This window comes from Coregonus lavaretus (assembly GCF_964263955.1).
Source record: "Coregonus lavaretus genome assembly, contig: HAP1_SCAFFOLD_562, whole genome shotgun sequence".
Taxonomy (NCBI): Eukaryota; Metazoa; Chordata; class Actinopteri; order Salmoniformes; family Salmonidae; genus Coregonus; species Coregonus lavaretus.
The window spans coordinates 225,517-249,363 of NW_028159857.1; the positions used below are offsets into that span (position 1 = coordinate 225,517).

Genomic DNA, 23,847 nt, shown 5'->3' on the forward strand with positions numbered 1-23,847 from the left:
CTAATTAGCAACTTTTCAACGACTTACTACTTTTTAGTTACTTTGCGACTACTTAGCATGTTAGCTAACCCTTCCCCATAACCTTAATCCTTCACCTAACCTTAACCCTTTTAGCTAACCCTAACCTTAACCCTTTAACCTAACTCCTAAACTTAACCCTAACCTTAACCCTAACCCCTAACCCCTAACCCCTAGCCTCGCTAATACGAATTGTAATTCGTAACATATCATACAAAATGGGTGATTGTCATCCACTAATTAATAGAAACCATACAAAACGTAACATATCATACTAAATGGAGTGTCTCGGATTTACGTACAGAATGCTCTAGCTCTACCTCGCTTTCCCTGAGTGAGAGAGGTGCGCACTTTGACAGACAGTCTAACTAGGAGTCAGAAGTGTTTAGGGACATAGACAGATTTTCTAAATGTGCCGTTATTCCCCTTTAATGTTTCAAACAGGAAGAGGCTGTGTATGATGATGTCATATTGCTGGGTTTACCTTTAAAGCTGGAATCCTTAATTGCTAAAACTGCCATGTCAGTTTGGGATATCACAACAACAGAGTTATTGCAAACAACAAACACTGTTTTTTTTCTCTCCAACATCATTGCATACACGATAGAACAGCAGAAAATGTACTACAGTGGAGGCTGGTGGGAGAAGCTATAGGAGGACGGGCTCATTGTAATGTCTAGAACGGAATACATTTAACCATATCAAACCATATGTTTGACTCCATTCCATACGGACATTATATCTTTAAAGCCCACACTGTCATTTGAGATTCAGGCTACTGTCTCCTGCTATGCATTTGAGTGTTCATAGTTTCTCACTAATCAAATAACATACGGCTAAATTGACGGTTTTGACAATGCAGTCCAGTGTGTGACCATTCTGTACTATGTTTGTGATCTCCAGATGATCGCCAGAGGGAAGAATGCCTCAGACCTCTTCCCAGCCGTGGTGAAGAATGTGGCCTGCAAGAACATCGAGGTAAGTCTTGGAGCCAGCCAGCCATCCTACATATACCGTAGCATGAAGTTGAGGTCACATATACATTAGACATTGATCGCTTCAATTAATTTTTATGGGGGGTATTGTCTGGCCCGAGTGTTACTTTTTGGATCTTTGAGCCGTGCATAGGCCTATATATCGAACTGTTAATACCTACATTGGAGAAATTGCCCGTTATTTTCATTTTGTTAATTATCTCAAGCAGACAATGAAGCAAACAATATAGAGGCACAAGAGTAATTGAAGGCTTGGCTATGTTTAGGTTGTCTTGCATCTAGACTGAATGTTGCTCTGTTTCATGTGAAACTAAGTGTGGAAGCGAGGCAAATATTAAGGTGTTGGTTTTGCTTATAGACTGCCAATGAATGCCAGTGAATGGAAATTACTAGAAGCATTGTAGACTGATAATTGGCAGGTTTTGGGAGATATATCCAAAGGTGTGTTGTACTGTCATGTCCCCCCCCCCCCCCCTCTCCTCTTCCCCTCTCTCTCCTCTTCCCCGCTCTCTCCTCTCTCTCTCTCTCCTCTCCTCTTCCCTTCTCTCTCCTCTTCCCTTCTCTCTCCTCTTCCCCTCTCTCTCCTCTCTCTCCTCTTCCCCTCTCTCTCCTCTTCCCCTCTCTCTCCTCTTCCCCTCTCTCCTCTTCCCCTCTCTCTCCTCTTCCCCACTCTCTCCTCTTCCCCACTCTCTCCTCTTCCCCACTCTCTCCTCTTCCCCGCTCTCTCCTCTTCCCCTCTCTCTCCTCTTCCCCTCTCTCTCCTCTCTCTCCTCTTCCCCTCTTCCCCGCTCTCTCCTCTTCCCCTCTCGCTCCTCTCTCTCCTCACTCTCTCCTCTTCCCCGCCCTCTCTCTCTTCCCCTCTCTCTCCTCTTCCCCTCTCTCTTCACTATCTCAGGTGAAGAAGCTGGTCTATGTGTACCTGGTGCGCTATGCTGAGGAGCAGCAGGATCTGGCTCTGCTGTCCATCTCAACCTTTCAGAGAGGCCTGAAGGTCAGTCACCTTGCCCATAACCACAGATCTAGGATTAGATACCCTACCCCTGATCCTAACCTTAACCATTGGAGGGAGACAAAGATATATGTCCCTAGACCTGTGGTCAGTGGCAACTTTTATCTACTCCTCTGGAGTAAAGGTGGTCCATTAAGTTGGGAACACATGACATGATGTCAGAAATCCTATGGTGTTGTTATGACGAGACGAAGATAGTTCTAATATCAAAGTCGTAAGATGTATTTATTTTTGCTTCACAAACACACAGCAGGAGCAGGGGATTTCTCTCCAGCCATTTTACAATAACCATCTGTTTCACATGCTCTCCTAGCTGAGAGGAGATACTAGCGGAGGTTAATCAAAAATAGCTAGGTCTCTCCCTCCACTCTCTCTCTCACAGATTAATAGCCAATCGATAGTTAATTCTGAGATTAGAGTTCTCCGTTTTTTGTCACTCTATCCTCGCTGCCACATGTAAGGCAGCAACAACAACACAACTAGGTCCAAAAAGTTTGAGGCTTGACACATGTAGCATATCAGTAGGTTTCTCCATGGTCGATGGCCATGCTATTTGTGACACTTCACTGAATCCACACTGGACCTACAGAGCCTCCCAGCAGTAAAGAATAGCCATATGTGGGCCTCCCAAGTGAGGTGCTTGAGGCGTCACCACAGACCTGGGTTCGATCCCGGGCTGTGTCACAGCCGGCCGTGACCGGGAGACCCATGAAGCGCTGTCTCTGTCTCTGTCCGTCTCTTTCTAGGACCCTAACCAGTTGATCCGGGCCAGTGCTCTGCGTGTGCTCTCCAGCATCAGAGTCACCATCATCGTTCCCATCATGATGCTGGCCATCAAAGAGGCTGCCTCCGACATGTCCCCCTATGTGAGGAAGACGGCCGCTCACGCCATCCCCAAACTCTACAGGTATAACAGGGAGGGGGGGTCTGTGTCTGTACGAGAGAGAAAGAGATATAGACAGAAAGAGAGAAAAGAAAGAGAGAGAGAATCCAGCTCCTTGTCTTCCTGACACATGTCTCCTGTCTCCTCTCAGCTTGGACCCAGAGCAGAAGGACTGTCTGATTGAGGTCATTGAGAAGCTCCTGGCTGATAAAACCACGGTAGGTGAAATATTTCCCATTAGCCAACCCTGTATGCCCTTTACAAGGGAAACTATGACTGAAAACATAAGCTCAGGTAAATCCATGTTCTGCTTTGGACTATAGGTGGCATTACAGGCTTGGGTGAATGGTACCGTATCAGGTTGTGTTAAGTGTGAAAATGATACTTACATGCCTCTGCCAAAGTAAACATATGGGCGTTTTCTGAGCGTACGGTATTTACAGGACTTACAGAATTTCTCTCCCTCTGACTGTGCCTGCAGCTAGTGGCAGGTAGTGTTGTCATGGCCTTTGAGGAGGTGTGTCCTGAGCGCATAGACCTGATCCATAAGAACTACCGTAAGCTGTGTAACCTGCTGATCGACGTGGAGGAGTGGGGTCAGGTGGTCATCATCAACATGCTCACGCGCTACGCCCGGACGCAGTTCCTCAACCCCAACATGAACGTGAGTACAGCAGATCCCCACACACTGTGTCTTCGTGGTTGTGTGTGTGTGCGTGCGTGCGTGTGTGTGTGTGTCTATGTTACTCCACTCATCCCTCCCTCTCTCTATAGGAATCCCTGTTGGAGGAGGGTGGTGGAGAGAACGCCTTCTATGGCTCTGATAATGATGATGACACCGAAGATGAGGAAGACGAGGAGAAGGAGAAGAAGAAGACTGAGGCGACTGCCATTGTCAAGAGGAAGCCTTACGTCATGGACCCAGACCACCGGCTACTGCTGAGGAATACCAAGCCCCTACTGCAGAGCCGAAACGCAGCAGTGAGTATAATACTACTATTACTACTCCTACGACTTCTACTACTACTACTACTACTACTACTACTACTACTACGACTGCTACTACTACTACTACTACTACTACTACTACTACTACTACTACTACTACTACTACTACTACTACTACTACTACTACTACTACTACTACTACTACTACTACTACTACTACTACTACTACTACTACTACTACTACTACTACTAATTATTCTTTCTCTCTTCCTCCTTCTCTCATCTCTCTAGGTGGTGATGGCTGTGGCTCAGCTATATTTCCACCTGGCACCCAAAGCGGAGGTAGGCGTCATTGCCAAGGCTCTGGTGCGCCTCATGAGGAGTCACAGGTCAGTGTCACCTGTCTTTCCCATTGTCTTCCCAGAGATTGAGCCATTTGTAACCGACGCGTTGCCATGAACTATCTATACTCAGTACAGAGTTGTCATGCTATCTGACGTGAGACAGTGCTCTCTTTCCATTCGAGAAACTCAACACCCTGTTCTAAATTTGTTATAGAATTTGACTATTCTCTTATCAACTACATTGTCATAACTTCTATGGTTATATTAGTCTCGTTAATTTACAGATGTAGGGTCTTAATTTGACCAGTTTCTCACAGCAGCAAAATAATCCTGCAGCAACAGGAAATGGGAATTATTATGTGGATAATAATTAATGGACATTATTGCAGGGGTTGATACATTTTTTGTTAGAGCAAATCTAGTCTGACATTTTAAGGTGGAAATGACTAACTTTAGAAGCCTTTTTAAACCTTGAATACACTACAAGTTTGCAGTTTTGCAGGAAAATAATCACACAACAGGGTGATCAAATTAAGATCCTACACCTGTACATCAGACTTTCTATATTGTTTGAATGTGTTTGAGTATTATTATAATTTCAATTGCAGGGTGTCACAATAGCCTATTCCTTTAAATAATATTCTCATTCTCAGATGTAATATAACTCTAATCTAGAGTCCACATTAATGGGACCATAGAGAAGAACAGGCACAAACAGTAAACAATGTCACAAAAAGCAAGGAAATTGCTGTGTCTCATCCTGTCTGTCTAACCCCTGCTCTTTAGTTTATTTATGGTGTTGTGGAGCTGCGTGCACAGTGATGAGGTCATCAGTCAGCAACGAGGGAATTTCACCATGAAATTGCTCAGAGAACAGGCTACATCCATCTGCCCAGGGATGACTTCAGTATTGTCACTGTGTGACGTGACAACAGCTACATCTCATAGTGTGTGTGTGTGTGTGTGTGTGTGTGTGGAGAGGCAGCTGCATGCAATTAATGATATTCATGTTCTCTCTCACTCTTCCTGCCCCCCCCCCCCCCCACCTCCTCTCTATCCCCATGTAGTGAAGTGCAATATGTCGTCCTTCAGAATGTGGCAACGATGTCCATCAAGAGAAGGGTGAGTCATAACTCCAACAATATCTCCAAAGGGTGCAAAAGGGGGCTGTATTGAATGGTCAAATGGATTCAAGATTGTTTAGGGGCTGATTTGTTTGGCGCCTCAGAGGTACTGCATGGGGTCTGCAGCACAATCTAAAATGATACCTGTTATTTGTCTCTGTGTTCCCCAGGGGATGTTTGAGCCCTATCTGAAGAGTTTCTACATCCGCTCCACAGACCCAACCCAGATTAAAGTCCTCAAGGTGACCAAACACCTCTCACGTTGACATGCATTCCTTTCATGTTACAGTACGCTGCGACAAGTTGACATTTCAGAACTTTAATCATAGTCTTGATTGTTTTGACAGCTGGAGGTTTTGACCAATTTGGCCAACGAGACAAACATATCCACCATCCTGAGAGAGTTTCAGGTACAGTAAAATGGATAAGACTTCTGTCACCGTTTCCAGGTTAGCTTGACTGCCATTTGTGATGAGGAGGATCATTTGTTGTGCTTTCCTGTGTATTTGGATACATTTGTCACTAAGGGGTGCATGGAGGTACAGTACAGGTCTGCCTACAGTGGCTTAACTTCACTCCATGTTTTCTCTCTGGCAGACGTACATTAAAAGCAATGATAAAGATTTTGTGGCTGCTACCATCCAGGCCATCGGCCGCTGTGCCACCAACATTGGGGAGGTGAGGGACACCTGCCTCAACGGCCTGGTGCAGCTGCTCTCCAACCGCGATGGTGAGTAGACCTAACACTCTTCCCGTTCAGACACGCAATACATTTTTGCATTGTCATTGAGACTTCTCTTACACCAATTCATAGTTTGCCAATAGTCCAGAAGCAAGTCTATTCATGCAACGCATCCCTCAGGGACACGCCACACCACTAAGTCCATACATGGAATGTACATGGATGTCAACAATAGAAAGTATAAAAGAAAAGAGCACCATTTTTTTTTGAAAAACAAAAGTTAAGGCATTCAGTGAGTCTCAGAAATTCAGTGTGTGAAATAGATCAAAGGTCTTAATAATTCTGCATATCACGATGATTTTATTATTCTCGTTTTTTTCTTCTTACAGTAACTATTAACAGTTGAACAGGGGGATGTTCATTTTTTCCACTTTGACCATTAAACCAAATCAGATCTTAACGGTGTTATATACTCATTTCAACCAAATCTTTATGAATGTATTTTCTCAGAGAAAAGGTCAGTCTCTCCATCACAAAGACCTCATGTATCACATTTTTAGTCATTTAGCAGACACTCTTATCCAGAGCGACTTGCAGTTAGTGAGTGCATACATTTTTTGTATATATATATATATTTATTTATTTTTTAAATTTTTTTATACTGGCCTCCCGTGGGAATCACATCTATCCAATCATTGAACATGGGTGCCTCCGGTTGTAACCATTTTCTAGTGAGGGCTTTCTTACTTGCTACTAGAAGTATCCCAATCAAGTGTTTGTCTAAAGCGTCCCTGAGATCAAATGTAATGTTCCCTAAATACAGGGCCTCACCTCTGAATGGGACATCAACACTAAATACGTCTACCATGCATTTATGCACATCCTGCCAGTATGGGACAAGCTTAGGGCATTCCTAAAATATGTGCTAATGGTTTGCTTCTTTAGGCCCGCATAATCTCCAACACTCCATTCCATTACCCAGATGTCTTTTCTGTAGAGCGATAAAGAACTGCATAATATTTTTCCATCCAAATTCCCTACAAGTCAAATAGCTTGTTGATTTCCATTGTAATTGGCATAGGGTTTCCCACTCATCCACAGAAATGACCATGTTACCCTCCCTTTCCTATTTCTCCTTCTATATACAGTATAGTGTATTTTCAGATTTGGACTTTGTATAGCCATTGTATAGCCTGGAGATAGTTTTGCTGCATGTTTCTGATTTATAAGCAGATATTTAATATTTGAATATGCCATGTTCTATAGTCTCCGAGTCCTCCACCTTTATGATTTCATCAAACTGGTGACATATTTTGAGATATTAATGGGAATCTTGACATTCTAATCCTTGGCTCTCTCTTAGTACCGTACTTGAAAGCTTTGAAGTGGCCCCTTGTGTACTAAAGTACAGAAGGCTGAGAGGCCTCTTGTTGCCCATGCTTTAAACTGAAATCTCATCTATCTTCTCTCCTCCCTCCATTTCCATCTCTTTAATGTTGTTATTCTGTCTAATCCATTGACTCAGGGGTTCTATAAATAGGGTGAAGAGGGGCGAGGTCAGGCATCCCTGTGTCAAACCCCGTTCTTATACAAATGGGTTTGAGAGGTCACCATTGATTTTAATTATTGCTGATGGTCTATCATATAATGCCTGAAATGCTTTAATAATGTCCTCATGGAATAGATATAGGACCATCTGACAGAATCAAAGGTCTTCTCAGCATCCAGGCACAATACAATGGCTTCTACCTTATTCTCTTGGATATGTATGTAATGTTCATCTAATGTTGTACTGAGTGTGTCTGTCGGATAAAGCCTGTCTGGTCTAAGTGAATGAGCTCTGGTAAGATATTTTATATTCTTCTGGTTAGAATAGATGTGTATAGTGTGTAATCCAAATTTAGGACCGTGATCTGCTTTATTGGCCACAATCTAGTCCATCGTTCCCTTCCATCGGTATAACTGAACTGATAGCCCCTCTTCACGAGGAGGGGATCTCACCTTTCTGAAATGCCCAGTTACAGGCTGCAAGTAAACTTGGGATAATCTGTTCTCTAAATGATTTATACCATTCAGAGGTGAAACCGTCCGTACCCAAGGATTTGTTTGCTTTTAGACTAGTAATAGCTGTATTTAATTCCTCTGGTAATTTCTGAGATTAACATCTCATTCTGTTCTTCAGTGATGGTGGATAAGTTCAGTGAGTTAAAAAATGTGTCTATCTGTAAGTCATTGTCAAAGTGTGGTTGGGAGTGTAGGATTCTGTAAAACATTTCAAAACTATCTTGTATCTCTTCTACTTTATGTTCAATTATTTTTGTTTGGGGGTTCCTAATCTTGCAGACAGTGTTATCTGCTTGTTGTCCCCCACAAGGAAATCAAGCAACAATTTTCCCATAAGGACCTATAAACTCAGTCCATTACATTTTCTGCAAATTAGGCTTTTTGATTTGATTGTTTTTCTCTCTCTCTCTCTCATTAATCCAAGCAACCTACATTTGAATAATTGTCACTAATTGGCCAAGGGGGGGGGGGACTGTTGCCTTGTTATTTTCTCAGTCTAAAGGCTAAAAGTTTCATAGACTTACTGCCTACTTTATAGGACCTCTGTTTGAGGAATATAAGCTTATTTTGTATTTCTTGTGAATACATTTCTTCTATTTCATTCTTCATCTTTTTAATGTCTTGTTTCACCTTGGGATCTAGAGTGTTATGAGCCCTTTGTAATTGTTTTAACTGAGATTGCAGTTTATTAAGTTTCTCTCGTCTATTCTTCTTTAAAAGAGATGAGATCATTTCCCCCCTCATTACAGCTTTGCATACGTCCCAGAGCACAGACGGTGACACCTCACCATTGTCATTCTGTTCCAGATAGGTTTAAATTTCCAGTTTCATTTGTACTTTCGTCTGTGGGTTATTCAGAATATTTGAGTTCAACCTCCAGAGAGTCAATCTTGGTCTATTATTCAAACACATGGACGTACAATGAGTATACCAAACATTAGGAACACCTTCCTAATATTGCGTTGCACCTCCCCCCTCCCTTTTGCCCTCAGAACAGCTTCAATTTGTCATCGAATTTACTATACAAGTTGTCGAAAGCATTCCACATGGATACTGGCCCATGTTGACTCCAATGCTTCCCACAGTTTTATCAAGTCCTTTGGGTGGTAGAACATTCTTGATACACACGGAAAACTGTTGAGTGTGAAAATACCAGCAGCAATACCCCATAATGACAAAGCAAAAACAGGTTTTTTGATTTTTTAAAACTGAAATATTAGATTGACATAAGTATTCAGACCATTTACTCAGTACTTTGTTGAAGCACCTTTGGCAGCGATTACAGCCTTGAGTCTTCTTGGGTATGACGCTACAAGCTTGGCACACCTGTATTTGGGGAGTTTCTCCCATTCTTCTCTGCAGATCCTCTCAAGCTCTGTCAGGTTGGATGGGGAGCGTCGCTGCTGGAAGGTGAACCGCTCCGGAAAGATGAACCGCTCTGGAGCAGGTTTTCATAAAGGATCTCTCTGTACTTTGCTCCGTTCATCTTTCCCTCGATCCTGACTAGTCTACCAGTCCCTGCTGCTGAAAAACATCCACACAGCATGATGCTGCCACCACCATGCTTCACCGTAGGAATGGTGCCAGATTTCCTCCAGATGTAACGCTTGACATTCAGGCCAAAGAGTTCAATCCTGGTTTCGTCAGACCAGAGAATCTTGTTTCTCATGGTCTGAGATTCCTTAAGGTGCCTTTTGGAAAACTCCAAGCTGGCTGTCATGTGCATTTTACTGAGGAGTGGCTTCCACCTGGCCACTCTACCATAAAGGCCCTCTACCTATCTCTTTCATCATCAAGTATAGATTTTCCTACAAATGGGTTGGGGTCATTCCTGTAGAGTCAAGTTTTGGGTTTGAACGTACATTCATGTCGCCTCCACATATCAGGATTCCCTGTGCTTCAGCTGACATCATATCAAACATTTCCTCTCAAAGACCAATGTGATATAACAAAAGTTCAATGAAGGTTGTTGAATAACAATGTGAACATGTGTCGGTTGCAGAGTTAGTGGTGGCCGAGTCAGTGGTGGTGATTAAGAAGCTGCTGCAGATGCAGCCCGAGCAACACAGTGACATCATCAAGCACATGGCCAAACTCACCGACAACATCCAGGTACGTGTACATAGGCCTCTGATCTTAACCTTGACCCCATAGTGTAACTACATGAGGTGCTCTTTTTCTTGTCATTGTTTTTGGTTGTTGTTGTTCATATTTGTCCCCAAACCTTCACAACAGTCCTGCTTGGTTGTGCTGGTTAATTTGTCCCCAAACCTTCACAACAGTCCTGCTTGGTTTTGCTGGTTCATTTGTCCCCAAACCTTCACAACAGTCCTGCTTGGTTGTGCTGGTTTATTTGTCCCCAAACCTTCACAACAGTCCTGCTTGGTTGTGCTGGTTCATTTGTGCCCAAACCTTCACAACAGTCCTGCTTGGTTGTGCTGGTTCATTTGTCCCCAAACCTTCACAACAGGCCTGCTTGGTTGTGCTGGTTCATTTGTCCCCAAACCTTCACAACAGGCCTGCTTGGTTGTGCTATCAGTTTGTTTTGATTAAGCAACAAATAGGCACTTTTGTTGAAAAAACGAATAGTTAATTGTATTGTGTTACTATTGTATTATGATTGTATTTCAGAAATTGTAACATATGACCAATAGCCAGAGCTAGCTCTTCCAGTTTCTCCACTTGATCCACCCTGTTTGCCCAATGTCCATGCTCTGTCTGCCTACACAGGTGCCCATGGCGCGGGCCAGTATCCTGTGGCTGATCGGGGAGTACTGCGAGCACGTTCCCAAGATCGCTCCGGATGTCCTGAGGAAGATGGCCAAGACCTTCACCAACGAGGAAGACATCGTCAAGCTGCAGATCATCAACCTGGCTGCCAAGCTCTACCTGACCAACTCCAAACAGGTGATGCAGTTATAATGCATTTAAGACTTGTGATGAGCATGTATGACCCCATTATAATGTCTTATAACATATCCTGGCTGCCAAACTCTACCTGGCCAACTCCAAACAGGTGCCAGCATCTACACTGAATAAAAATATAAACACAACATGTAAAGTGTTGGTCCCATGTTTCATGAGCTGAAATAAAAGATCCCAGAAATGTTCCATACGCACAAACAGCTTAAATCTCTCAAATTTTGTGCACAAATTTGTTTACATCCCTGTTATTGAGCATTTCTCATTTGCCAAGAGCATCCATCCACCTGACAGGTGTGGCATATCAAGAAGCTGATTAAACAGCATGATCATTACACAGGTGCACCTTGTGCTGGGGACAATAAAAGGCCACTCTAAAATGTGCAGTTTTGTCACACAACACAATACCACAGATGTCTCAAGTTTTGAGGGAGCATGCAGCTGGCATGCTGACTGCAGGAATGTCCACCAGAGCTTTTTGTAAGAGAACTGAATGTTCATAAGCTGCCTCCGACATTGTTTTAAAGAATTTGGCACAGAGACACCGTGATGAGATCCTGAGGCCCATTGTCATGCCATTCATCCACCGCCATCACCTGTTGTTTCAGCATATGTGAATAAGACAGACACAGCACTAGGCTATATTTTCCCTGTGACTTTATTCCCCCTTCTCTCTCATGGTTCTCTAGGGAACAGCTGGTACAGCAGCTTGTATTTGTAAAGCCTTTACCAAAACACTGAGAAAACAGTGGGTTTAGTATGCAGTGGTGTAAAGTACTGAAGTACAAATACTTCTTAAGTAGGCTTTTTGGGTATCTGTACTTTACTTTACTATTTATATTTTTGCCAACTTCTACTTTTACTTTACTACATTCCTAAAGAAAATAATGTACTTTTTACTCCATACATTTTCCCTGACACCCAAAAGTACTCGTTACATTTTGACAGAAAAATGGTCCAATTCACCCACTAAAACATCCCTGGCCATCCCTACTGTCTCTAATCTGGCGGACTCACTAAACACAAATGCTTCGTTTGTGAATTATGTCTGAGTGTTGTAGTGTGCCCCTGGCTTTCCGTCAATTAAAAAGAAAAAATGGTGCTGTCTGGTTTGCTTCATATAAGGAATTTGAAATGGTTTATACTTTTACTATTACTTTTGATACTTAAGTATATTTAGAACCAAATACTTTTAGACTTTTACTCAAGTAGTATTTTACTGGGTGACTTTCACTTTTACTTGAGTCATTTTCTATTAAGGTATCTTTTACTTTTACTCAAGTATGTCAATTGAGTACTTTTTCCACCACTGTTAATATGGCCACGTCCTTCAGCTGCTTTAGCTACCCAGCTTCGCAGCAGTGTCTTGTATCAAACCCTTTCCCAAGATGGCAGAGAAGCAGATCATCTTCTCGTTTTACTGCACAAGCAGGCTTACTCCCTTTTAGGTTAAAAACACTTCCATCTCACCGTTAAATCATATTTTCCATAGGTAGGAAGAGATTTAGACTTTCAGCATAATACAATATGGTACAGTCAAGGCTCTTCTACAGTCACTACTATTTCTATGGTCATTCCACCAATGATCCACTAGTATGATACAGTCATCCCTATGGCGCTGTCCACGGTGCTGAAATACAGGACACTGCAATGTAACACACCATCTCTCTCTCGCCCTCTCTCTCTCTCTCTCGGTGTCTCTGGCACCAATCTGTAACCTCCCTCCAGATGAAGGTAACATTCTCTCTCTTTTCCCCTCCTCCCACACTCCCTCCTCCCTTGTTCCTCTCCTCCCTCAGACAAAACTGCTCACTCAGTACGTGCTGAACCTGGCCAAGTACGATCAGAACTATGACATCCGTGACCGGGCGCGCTTCATCCGCCAGCTCATTGTGCCCACTGACAAGAGTGGTGCCCTCAGCAAGTATGCCAAGAAGCTGTTCCTGGCCCTCAAGCCTGCGCCCATCCTCGAGTCTCCATTTAAAGGTGTCTTTCATCAGATGGTGTTCTTTTACTAGCCTGGTCCCAGATCAGTTTGTGCTCTCCTGCCAACGTCTATGGCGATAATGACCGCAGAGTTGGCAAGATAGCACAACCAGATCTGAGACCAGGCTAATCTCTTACTATTTCTGCTTCTGTTTTGTGTTGTCAGACATGAGCCTTAAGTGTTTTTTGTAAGTAAACAGTCCTAACCATAATTCATACCATAGAGATACAATATAATCATGTTTTATGTAATTATGTAGATCTTACTGTGTAATTTCTCTGTGTTTTCCAGATCGAGACCACTTCCAGCTGGGCTCGTTGTCCCACCTGCTGAATGCCAAGGCTGGCGGCTACCAGGTGCTGCCCGACTGGCCCGAGGCCGCCCCAGACCCCTCTGTGCGCAACGTGGAGGTGAAGGAGTCTGTGCGTGCAGTGGAAACAGTAACAGCCAGAGACAGGGGGCCTCTAGGGGCCCCCCAAAACCCGAGGGGAGCCCGAGGGGCACTCCTCTAGTAGGGCAATGCCTTGGAGGGGGCGCAACACCACCACCAAATTGCAGTAGCACCCAAACACTGACACATAACACTGACTTCATTAATCATGACCACCTGCCAGTCATTCACTGGTCACTCACTGTTCAGCATAACGTCATCCTCATATGCACTACGCACATCCCTATTGTCTCCCATGCATTGTCAATGGGATGCTGCTGCCGCACATACTGCCATTGGTGCCAGAATGTGTCCTGTAAAGGGTTAATTCTGTATTGGCCAAGTTCAAGGACCCAGATTCATGAACTGTATGGTATGCCCAATAAACAGTATTACGTAACAGCTAATAACGTAACAGAATGAATCTGAAATTGACTCTGTAACAGGAATGACCTGTCCCAGCGTCAACTCCGATCAACTGGTAACAGAGTGGAGTATTGTTATGCTAATGACAGCTGAGGCTAGTTAGCTATCACCTCTGAGCACATGCGCACACTAGTGAAATTGGGAAATCACTGTCAGGCGTCCGCTAGTAAACACTAGCTGGCCTAGCTGTGGCTTACTGGCCAAGTTTATCCAATACTATGCTACCCATTAGACCCCTCGCTGCTCTGGCCTCTCTAGGGTAGCAAACACCCCTAGTTTTCTTCAGTTTGATGCCCAATGAAAACGACCCAGCAAATGTACTGTTACTAAAACACACCACACAGACTCAAATTACCACCATGCAGTATAGTCTCGCCAAACTCCTCTAATCACCCAAACCACAGAGGCTCCCTTTTCGCCACACCTATCATTCCATGACATCAAATCAATATCCTTAAGTCTCGCTCCATACATCCAAACCCTTGCGCTGGAGGAGTGATTAGAGTTCTTGATTTGAGATTGGTTGTTCCATTGGGTTATTGTTGCTCCGTGAACCGTTTATGTTTGTTTTAAAAATGGTATTTTCATTCCCAATGGTTGTGCATTCATGTGTAATTCATGACCAAAGCAGATTTCCAGACGAGGTCACATGTGGATTTGTATCTGGTGACTTTTGACCTTTTGACCCCATGACCTCTCTCTCTCTGCCCTCGGTCCGCAGATAGAGGAGGTCATAACCAGCAGTGAGGGGCGGATCGGCTTGCTAGGAGACAGGCGAGAGGTGCCGTCCGTTTGAGATTGCAGTGTGTTTTTACTGACTGCTCTACTCTCTCTCTAGTTTCTCTGTACCACTCAAACTCAAACAGGGCGCTTCAGTAACTTAAAGAGCGAGTTCATCCAAATGACTAATTCCAGACACTTGAAGGGATAGTTTGCCCAAATAACTAGTTGATCTTATCGTATGGATAGTCTAGCTACACTTTTAGAAAAAAAGGTGCTATGTAGAACCATACAGGGTTCTTCGGTTTGTCCCCATAGGGGAACCCTTTGAAGAACCCTTTTTGGTGCTTTGCAGAGGATTCTATCCAGTGGTGGAAAAAGTACCCAATTATCATACTTGAGTAAAAGTAAAGATACCTTTAATAGAAAATGACTCAAGTAAAAGTGAAATTCACCCAGTAATATACTGTAATTATTAAAAAATATATATAAACGCAACATTTAAAGTGTTGGTCCCATGTTTCATGAGCTGAAATAAAAGATCCCAGAAATTGTGAGGCCCATTTTTTTAAAGGTATCTGTGACCAACAGATGCATATCTGTATTCCCAGTCATGTGACATCCATAGATTAGGGCCTAATTAATTTATTTCAATTGACTGATTTCCAAAAAAGGACTGTAACTCAGTAAAATCTTAGAAATTGTTGCATGATGCATTTATATTTTTGTTCAATATATTTGGTTATCTATTTAACTGACTGTTTTCCAGTCTTATGGCTTGGGGGTGGAAGTTGTTCAGGGTCCTGTTGGTTCCAGACTTGGTGCATTGGTACCGCTTGCCGTGCGGTAGCAGAGTGAACAGTCTTTGACTATTTTTAGGGGGTTTCCTCTGACACCACCTGTTATAGAGGTCCTGGATGGCAGGGAGCTCGTCCCCAGTGATGTACTGGGCCATACGCACTACCCTCTGTAGCGCCTTGTGGTCGATGCCAAGCAGTTGCCATACCAGGCGGTGATGCAACCGGTCAGGATGGTCTCAGTGATGCAGCTGTAGAACATTTTGAGGATCTGAGGGCCCATGCCAAATCTTTTCAGCCTCTTGAGGGGGAAGAGGAGTTATTGTGTCCTCTTCACGACTGTGTTGGTTCGTGTGGACCATGATAGATCGTTAGTGATGTGGACACCGAGGAACTTGAAGCTCTCGATCTGTCCCCAGTCTACTATCAGCTCCTTTGTCTTGCTGACGTTGAGGGAGATGTTGTTGTCCTGGCACCACACTGCCAGGCCTCTGACCTCCTCCTTATAGGCTGTCTCATCGTCGTCGGTGATCAGGCCTACCACTGTCTTGTCGTCAGCAAACGTAATGATGGTTTTGGAGTTGTGCACGGCCACGCAGTCGTGAGTGAACAGGGAGTACAGGAGGGGACTAAGCATGCACCCCTAAGGGGCCGCCATGTTAAAGGTTCAGCATGGCGGATGTGTTGTTGCCTACCCTCACCACCTGGGGGCGGCCCGTCAGGAAGTCCAGGATCCAGTTGCAGAGGGAGGTGTTCAGTCCCAGGGTCCTTAGCTTAGTGATGAGCTTGGAGGGCACTATGGTGTTTAACGCTGAGCTGTAGTCAATGAACAGCATTCTCACATAAGTGTTCCTCTTGTCCAGGTGGGAGAGGGCAGTGTGGAGTGCAATAGAGATTGCGTCATCTGTGGATCTTTTGGGGCGGTATGCGAATTGGAGTGGGTCCAGGGTGTCTGGGATGGTGTTGACGTGAGCCATGACCAGCCTTTCAAAGCATTTCATAGCTACATACAGTGGGGAGAACAAGTATTTGATACACTGCCGATTTTGCAGGTTTTCCTACTTACAAAGCATGTAGAGGTCTGTAATTTCTATCATAGGTACACTTCAACTGTGAGAGATGGAATCTAAAACAAAAATCCAGAAAATCACATTGTATGATTTTTAAGTAATTAATTTGCATTTTATTGCATGACATAAGTACCTACCAACCAGTAAGAATTCCGGCTCTCACAGACCTGTTCGTTTTTCTTTAAGAAGCCCTCCTGTTCTCCACTCAATACCTGTATTAACTGCACCTGTTTGAACTCGTTACCTGTATAAAAGACACCTGTCCACACACTCAATCAAACAGACTCCAACCTCTCCACAATGGCCAAGACCAGAGAGCTGTGTAAGGACATCAGGGATAAAATTGTAGACCTGCACAAGGCTGGGATGGGCTACAGGACAATAGGCAAGCAGCTTAGTGAGAAGGCAACAACTGTTGGCGCAATTATTAGAAAATGGAAGAAGTTCAAGATGACGTCAATCACCCTCGGTCTGGGGCTCCATGCAAGATCTCATCTCGTGGGGCATCAATGATCATGAGGAAGGTGAGGGATCAGCCCAGAACTACACGGCAGGACCTGGTCAATGACCTGAAGAGAGCTGGGACCACAGTCTTAAAGAAAACCATTAGTAAGACACTACGCCATCATGGATTAAAATCCTGCAGCGCACACAAGGTCCCCCTGCTCAAGCCAGCGCATGTCCAGGCCCGTCTGTAGTTTGCCAATGACCATCTGGATGATCCAGAGGAGGAATGGGAGAAGGTCATGTGGTCCGATGAGACAAAAATATAGTTTTTTGGTCTAAACTCCACTCGCCGTGTTTGGAGGAAGAAGAAGGATGAGTACAACCCCAAGAACACCATCCCAACCGTGAAGCATGGAGGTGGAAACATCATTCTTTGGGGATGCTTTTCTGCAAAGGGGACAGGACGACTGCACCGTATTGAGGGGAGGATGGATGGGGCCATGTATCGCGAGATCTTGGCCAACAACCTCCTTCCCTCAGTAAGAGCATTGAAGATGGGTCGTGTCTGGGTCTTCCAGCATGACAACGACCTGAAACACACAGCCAGGGCAACTAAGGAGTGGCTCCGTAAGAAGCATCTCAAGGTCCTGGATTGGCCTAGCCAGTCTCCAGACCTGAACCCAATAGAAAATCTTTGGAGGGAGCTGAAAGTCCGTATTGCCCAGCGACAGCCCCGAAACCTGAAGGATCTGGAGAAGGTCTGTATGGAGGAGTGGGCCAAAATCCCTGCTGCAGTGTGTGCAAACCTGGTCAAGACCTACAGGAAACGTATGATCTCTGTAATTGCAAACAAAGGTTTCTGTACCAAATATTAAGTTCTGCTTTTCTGATGTATCAAATACTTATGTCATGCAATAAAATGCAAATTAATTACTTAAAAATCATACAATGTGATTTTCTGGATTTTTGTTTTAGATTCCGTCTCTCACAGTTGAAGTGTACCTATGATAAAAATGACAGACCTCTACATGCTTTGTAAGTAGGAAAACCTGCAAAATCGGCAGTGTATCAAATACTTGTTCTCCCCACTGTATGTGAGTGCTACGGGGCGATAGTCATTTAGACAGGTTACCTTGACGTTCTTTGGCACAGGGACTATGTTAGTCTGCTTGAAACATTTAGGTATTACAGACTGTGTCAGGGAGAGGTTGAAAATGTCAGTGAAGACACTTGCCAGCGCATGCTCTAAGTACTCATCCTGGAAATCCATCTGGCCCTGCGGCCTTGGGAATGTTAATCTGTTTACATCGGCTACGGAGAGCGTGATCAAACAGTCGTCCGGAACAGCTGGTACTCTCATGCATGGTTCAGTGTTGCTTGCCTCGAAGCAAGCATAGAAGGCATTTAGCTCGTCTGGTAGGCTTGCGTCACTGGGCAGCTCGCGGCTGGGTTTCCCTTTGTAATCTGTGATAGTTTGCAAGCCCTGCAACATCCGAGTGTCAGAGCCGGTGTAGTAGGATACAATCTTAGGCCTGTATTGACGCTTTGCCTGTTTGATGGCTCGTCAAAGGTCGTAGCAGGAGCTATCAAACAGGCAAAGCGTCAACACAGGACTAAGATCGAATCCTACTACGCCGGCTCTACGTCTACGTCGGATTAGTGTCCCATTCCTTGAAAGTGGCAGCTCTTGCCTTTAGCTCAGTGCGGATGTTGTCTCTAATCAATGGCTTCTGGTTGGGATATGTACACACAGTCACTGTGGGGATGATGTCATCAATGTACTTTATTAATGAAGCCGGTGACTGATGTGGTAAACTCCTCAATGCCATCGGATGAATTCCGGCACATATTCCAGTCTGTGCTAGCGAAACAGTCCTGTAGCTTAGCATCCGCTTCATCGGACCACTTCTGTATTGAGCACGTCACTGGTACTTCCTGTTTGAGTTTTTGCTTGTAAGGAATCAGGAGGATAGAGTTATGGTAAGATTTGCCAAATGGAGGGCGAGGAAGAGCTTTGTATTTGTTTCTGTGTGTGGAGTAAAGGTGATCTAGATTTTTTGTCTCCTGTAGTTGCACAGGCAACATGCTGGTAGAAATTTGGTAAAACCGATATAAGTTTCCCTGCATTACAATCACCGGCCACTAGGGGTGCCACCTCTGGATGAGCATTTTCTTGCTTATGGCCCTATATAGCTCGTTGAGTGCGGTCTTACTGCCAGCATCGGTTTGTGGTGGTAAATAGACAGCTACGAAAAATATATTCCAACTCAGGTGAGCAGAACTGCGAAAATATTAATATTAGAGATCGCACACCAGCTGTGGCACCATATTCAAGTGGCACCATATTCAAAAGGATTGGTGTTTGATGTCAGTGCGGATTGGTTTAGATGGGAATTAATTGGTACGATTACTTAGTTGAGCCTGTAAAGGATGGTCAATTGCTACAGGTATTCTATGACCGTATTTCTAGAATGACTGCTATAGACGTCAAAGTCAGCTCTGTCTCTTATAGCTATTTATATAAAGAGAAAGTTTCAGTTTTGAAATGGTCCATAGCTAGATGGATAGTTAGGTACTGGTCTCTAATGTCAGTCACTGAGATTGGACTTGAGGAAGTGGTACAGTTTGTGTATTTTGCGTGTGAACTGCCGTGTTTGACTTTTACTTGTTGTGCGGTGTGTGCCAACCTTGTTTCCAATCCGAAATCTGCCTTTCTCGATCTTCTATGTTCTTCTCTTCATGTGTTCCACCATTCAACTCCCACTGGATTCATTCAATCTAGGTTGCACTACCGTAGCGAAGTTCAATAAGCAAACACCACCTCATGCTTTACCATCGATATATAGTCTTTGATATTGGATGTACTGTAATGATTATGATAACCATAAGTAATTGTGAATTTGTAAACTTTATTAAGTTATTTAATAACTTGGTTAAAGTAAGTTAACAAATTCCTAATTGAAGTAATTTGAAGTTGTTGAAGGAATGTTTAAGTACTTTGGTAATGTTGTTTAATGAATGCTTAATTATGGTAATTTTGTCAAAGTATGTTAAATAAGATTTTTTTAAGAGAGTAAGGTAAAGCCTTGTAGTAACAATCGCTTAGAAGTGAAAACTGTTTTTGAACATCCACAGTATTGAGTAAGTGCAACTTGAATCCCTGTCCGTTTATTTTTTGCCTTGTTTTTTTTTATACCTCTTTCTAGTCTTTTCTTTCTTTTCTCATCTCACCTCCATCCCAATCTTTTCTCATCTCACCTCCATCCCAATCTTTTCTCATCTCACCTCCATCCCAATCTTTTCTCATCTCACCTCCATCCCAATCTTTTCTCATCTCACCTCCATCCCAATCTTTTCTCATCTCACCTCCATCCCAATCTTTTCTCATCTCACCTCCATCCCAATCTTTTCTCATCTCACCTCCATCCCAATCTTTTCTCATCTCACCTCCATCCCAATCTTTTCTCATCTCACCTCCATCCCAATCTTTTCTCATCTCACCTCCATCCCAATCTTTTCTCATCTCACCTCCATCCCAATCTTTTCTCATCTCACCTCCATCCCAATCTTTTCTCATCTCACCTCCATCCCAATCTTTTCTCATCTCACCTCCATCCCAATCTTTTCTCATCTCACCTCCATCCCAATCTTTTCTCATCTCACCTCCATCCCAATCTTTTCTCATCTCACCTCCATCCCAATCTTTTCTCATCTCACCTCCATCCCAATCTTTTCTCATCTCACCTCCATCCCAATCTTTTCTCATCTCACCTCCATCCCAATCTTTTCTCATCTCACCTCCATCCCAATCTTTTCTCATCTCACCTCCATCCCAATCTTTTCTCATCTCACCTCCATCCCAATCTTTTCTCATCTCACCTCCATCCCAATCTTTTCTCATCTCACCTCCATCCCAATCTTTTCTCATCTCACCTCCATCCCAATCTTTTCTCATCTCACCTCCATCCCAATCTTTTCTCATCTCACCTCCATCCCAATCTTTTCTCATCTCACCTCCATCCCAATCTTTTCTCATCTCACCTCCATCCCAATCTTTTCTCATCTCACCTCCATCCCAATCTTTTCTCATCTCACCTCCATCCCAATCTTTTCTCATCTCACCTCCATCCCAATCTTTTCTCATCTCACCTCCATCCCAATCTTTTCTCATCTCACCTCCATCCCAATCTTTTCTCATCTCACCTCCATCCCAATCTTTTCTCATCTCACCTCCATCCCAATCTTTTCTCATCTCACCTCCATCCCAATCTTTTCTCATCTCACCTCCATCCCAATCTTTTCTCATCTCACCTCCATCCCAATCTTTTCTCATCTCACCTCCATCCCAATCTTTTCTCATCTCACCTCCATCCCAATCTTTTCTCATCTCACCTCCATCCCAATCTTTTCTCACCTCACCTCCATCCCAATCTTTTCTCATCTCACCTCCATCCCAATCTTTTCTCATCTCACCTCCATCCCAATCTTTTCTCATCTCACCTCCATCCCAATCTTTTCTCATCTCACCTCCATCCCAATCTTTTCTCATCTCACCTCCATCCCAATCTTTTTCTTTCTTCCGTCCTGCCAGGTTATTACGCTGCTCGAAAGAGTCACAACTTTAACCAGCGTGAGTCTGTCAGTGGCAAAGAGCTTGCCTCTATGACACCCCCCCCCCCCCTCCCTATAGCGCCAAAGTGCTTTTTGACACCCCTGGCCTACCGTAGCTGCTGTTCTGTGCCTACCTAACTCAGCAAAACTACCCAACTCAGCACCCTCCTCTGTCTCTACCATTAAAGAGTCGATTCCTTCAGAAGAGTTGACAGTCCTCCCACTTCTTCAAACTTCCCTTATTCTTACTTGTTGTGGTTGTTGTTGTTTTTTGCATGTAAGAGAAACAACTAACATACTGTACCAGTAAGAATAGAAAATAATACACCCTCGGTTAATACAATACATTTTAATGTTGTTACATTTTTCAGTGGCAGGACATTGACTGCTCCTGGAGGACATCACATCTTTATTGGAACTACTCCGGTTAAATAATCTAAATCAAACACTATTACAACTGGCCATGAAGGCATCACCTGGTGCTGCCACCTAGCTGTGGAAAACAATAAATACAAGTTAAACATGGTATATAGTACATGTTATGACAATTGTGTTGACTAGTGCTTCACGGAACTGTACCATAATGGAAGCCCATATGGTTTGGTTCACAGGGTCAGCCCCATGGGGAAGCGGTCATGGCCATGCTGCGTCTTCTATCCTTGGCTGCATCCGAAATGGCACCATATTCCCCTATGCGGGCCCTGGTCAAAAGTATTGCACTAGGGAATACGGTGCCATTTCGGATGAACCCCTCTTCTCTGCTTCCATTGAAACGCTTCGGACGTGGTGGTGACACGGTTGACTCTTTGACCTCTGACCTCTTTGCCAGGTGCCGGAGTGGACCAAGTGCAGCAGCCGCGAGAAAAGAAAAGAAAAGAAGGCGGACAAGCCATTCTACTCTGACTCGGAGGGCGAGTCTGGCCCAACCGAATCTGCTGACAGTGGTAACTAGGGCTGCTTACTTCCATACACAACCTCACAACCCCCTTCACCACACTTCCGAACATGAAGAATAATACAGTGATAACGTAAAAAGCGTTTGTGTGTGTGTGCAATGTTTGCCTATATGTGTTTTATCGTGTCCTATGAGTAGGGTTGAAAAGGGAGGGTATATTACTGTCAACTTTCTACGTTTACCAGTAAACCACCGGAATTTGGGAAACCTTCAAGGATTCTATAGAATTTTCATAACGTGTCAAATATATAAAATAATATGATTTTAAAATACAAAATTAAATGATAAAGCTGTAAAACATTATCCTAAATATAACCCATCAACTTAGTGAATACTGTTGGTGTTTAATATCAGGGTTTCAGCATGAAATATCCTTTTTACACACTTTTTTTATTTTACTATGTCAAGATGTCTTTGTTGTAAATGTTTTGGAGGCAGTTGTGAAAACAGCCAATAGCTGTGAGAGTTGCAGAGTTAATTGAAAATGATGCCATTGTTTATTCTATGCTTTTTTCATTAATTAGCCTATTTTCCACTACAACCTCATGGAAAATGTGGAGACAGATTTACAAAAAATGAATATTTTATATCAAAAGTTATTCAAGTATAAATTACCAAAGTTATAATAGATTGCCATAGATTACCTGTTAATAAAAAGTTACTGAAAATGCCAGTAACTTTGGTAAATTACAGGTCTTTTGCGACCCTACCTATAAGTATATCAGACAGAATCTGTGTAGGATGGGATGAATATAAACCTTTCCTCTCCACCCCCAGTATCAGACACAGCCAGCGGCTCAGAGAGTGGCAGTGGCAGTGAGGAGAGCGGCTCGGGATCCGAGAGTGAGGAGAGCAACGAGGAGTCCGAGTCTGCAAGTGAGGAGGAAGAGAAGAAGAAGAAAAAGAAGAATGTGGAGAAGATCAAAGCAAGGAAACCTGTTCCAGAAAGTGAAAGGTAGCACACATTTCTCCCTTAAAAAGATGTTCCGGAAAATTGAAAACTACCTCGTTCTTTTTTATACCTCACGCTTTGGACTCGACATGTCAATGTATGGCTCATACATGCATAATAAACTATCTACATTCTAACCTGCCATCATTTAGAATATGCTCGTTCCTGTGATGTAGTGAACCCCCGCTCTGAAGCAAGTTTTCAAGTGGTTGCATGCATTTACATTTACATTTTACATTTACATTTACATCATTTAGCAGACGCTCTTATCCAGAGCGACTTACAAATTGGTGCATTCACCTTATAGCCAGTGGGATAAACACTTTACAATATGTTTTTTTTTTTTTTTTTTTTCTTTCTTTGGGGTGGGTGAATGGGGGGTAGAAGGATTACTTTATCCTATCCCAGGTATTCCTTAAAGAGGTGGGGTTTCAAGTGTCTCCGGAAGGTGGTGAGTGACTCC

At 43.5% G+C, this 23,847-nt stretch overlaps 1 protein-coding gene across 1 annotated transcript; it reads left to right on the plus strand.

Annotated features, from left to right (window-relative positions):
- Nucleotides 1-921: 921 nt before the first annotated feature.
- On the plus strand, nucleotides 922-23,847 carry LOC311122376 (AP-3 complex subunit beta-2-like; the record flags this gene model as incomplete). Its single annotated transcript, XM_084196742.1, has 19 exons — nucleotides 922-996; nucleotides 1,909-2,004; nucleotides 2,769-2,929; nucleotides 3,057-3,123; nucleotides 3,387-3,569; nucleotides 3,680-3,886; nucleotides 4,145-4,242; nucleotides 5,265-5,319; nucleotides 5,492-5,563; nucleotides 5,669-5,731; nucleotides 5,919-6,051; nucleotides 10,070-10,179; nucleotides 10,798-10,974; nucleotides 12,789-12,975; nucleotides 13,268-13,386; nucleotides 14,554-14,613; nucleotides 21,458-21,496; nucleotides 22,307-22,421; nucleotides 23,210-23,847. The coding sequence occupies 19 exons, from the start codon at nucleotides 922-924 to the stop codon at nucleotides 23,389-23,391; spliced, it is 2,199 nt and encodes a 732-aa protein (XP_084052868.1). The 3' UTR covers nucleotides 23,392-23,847.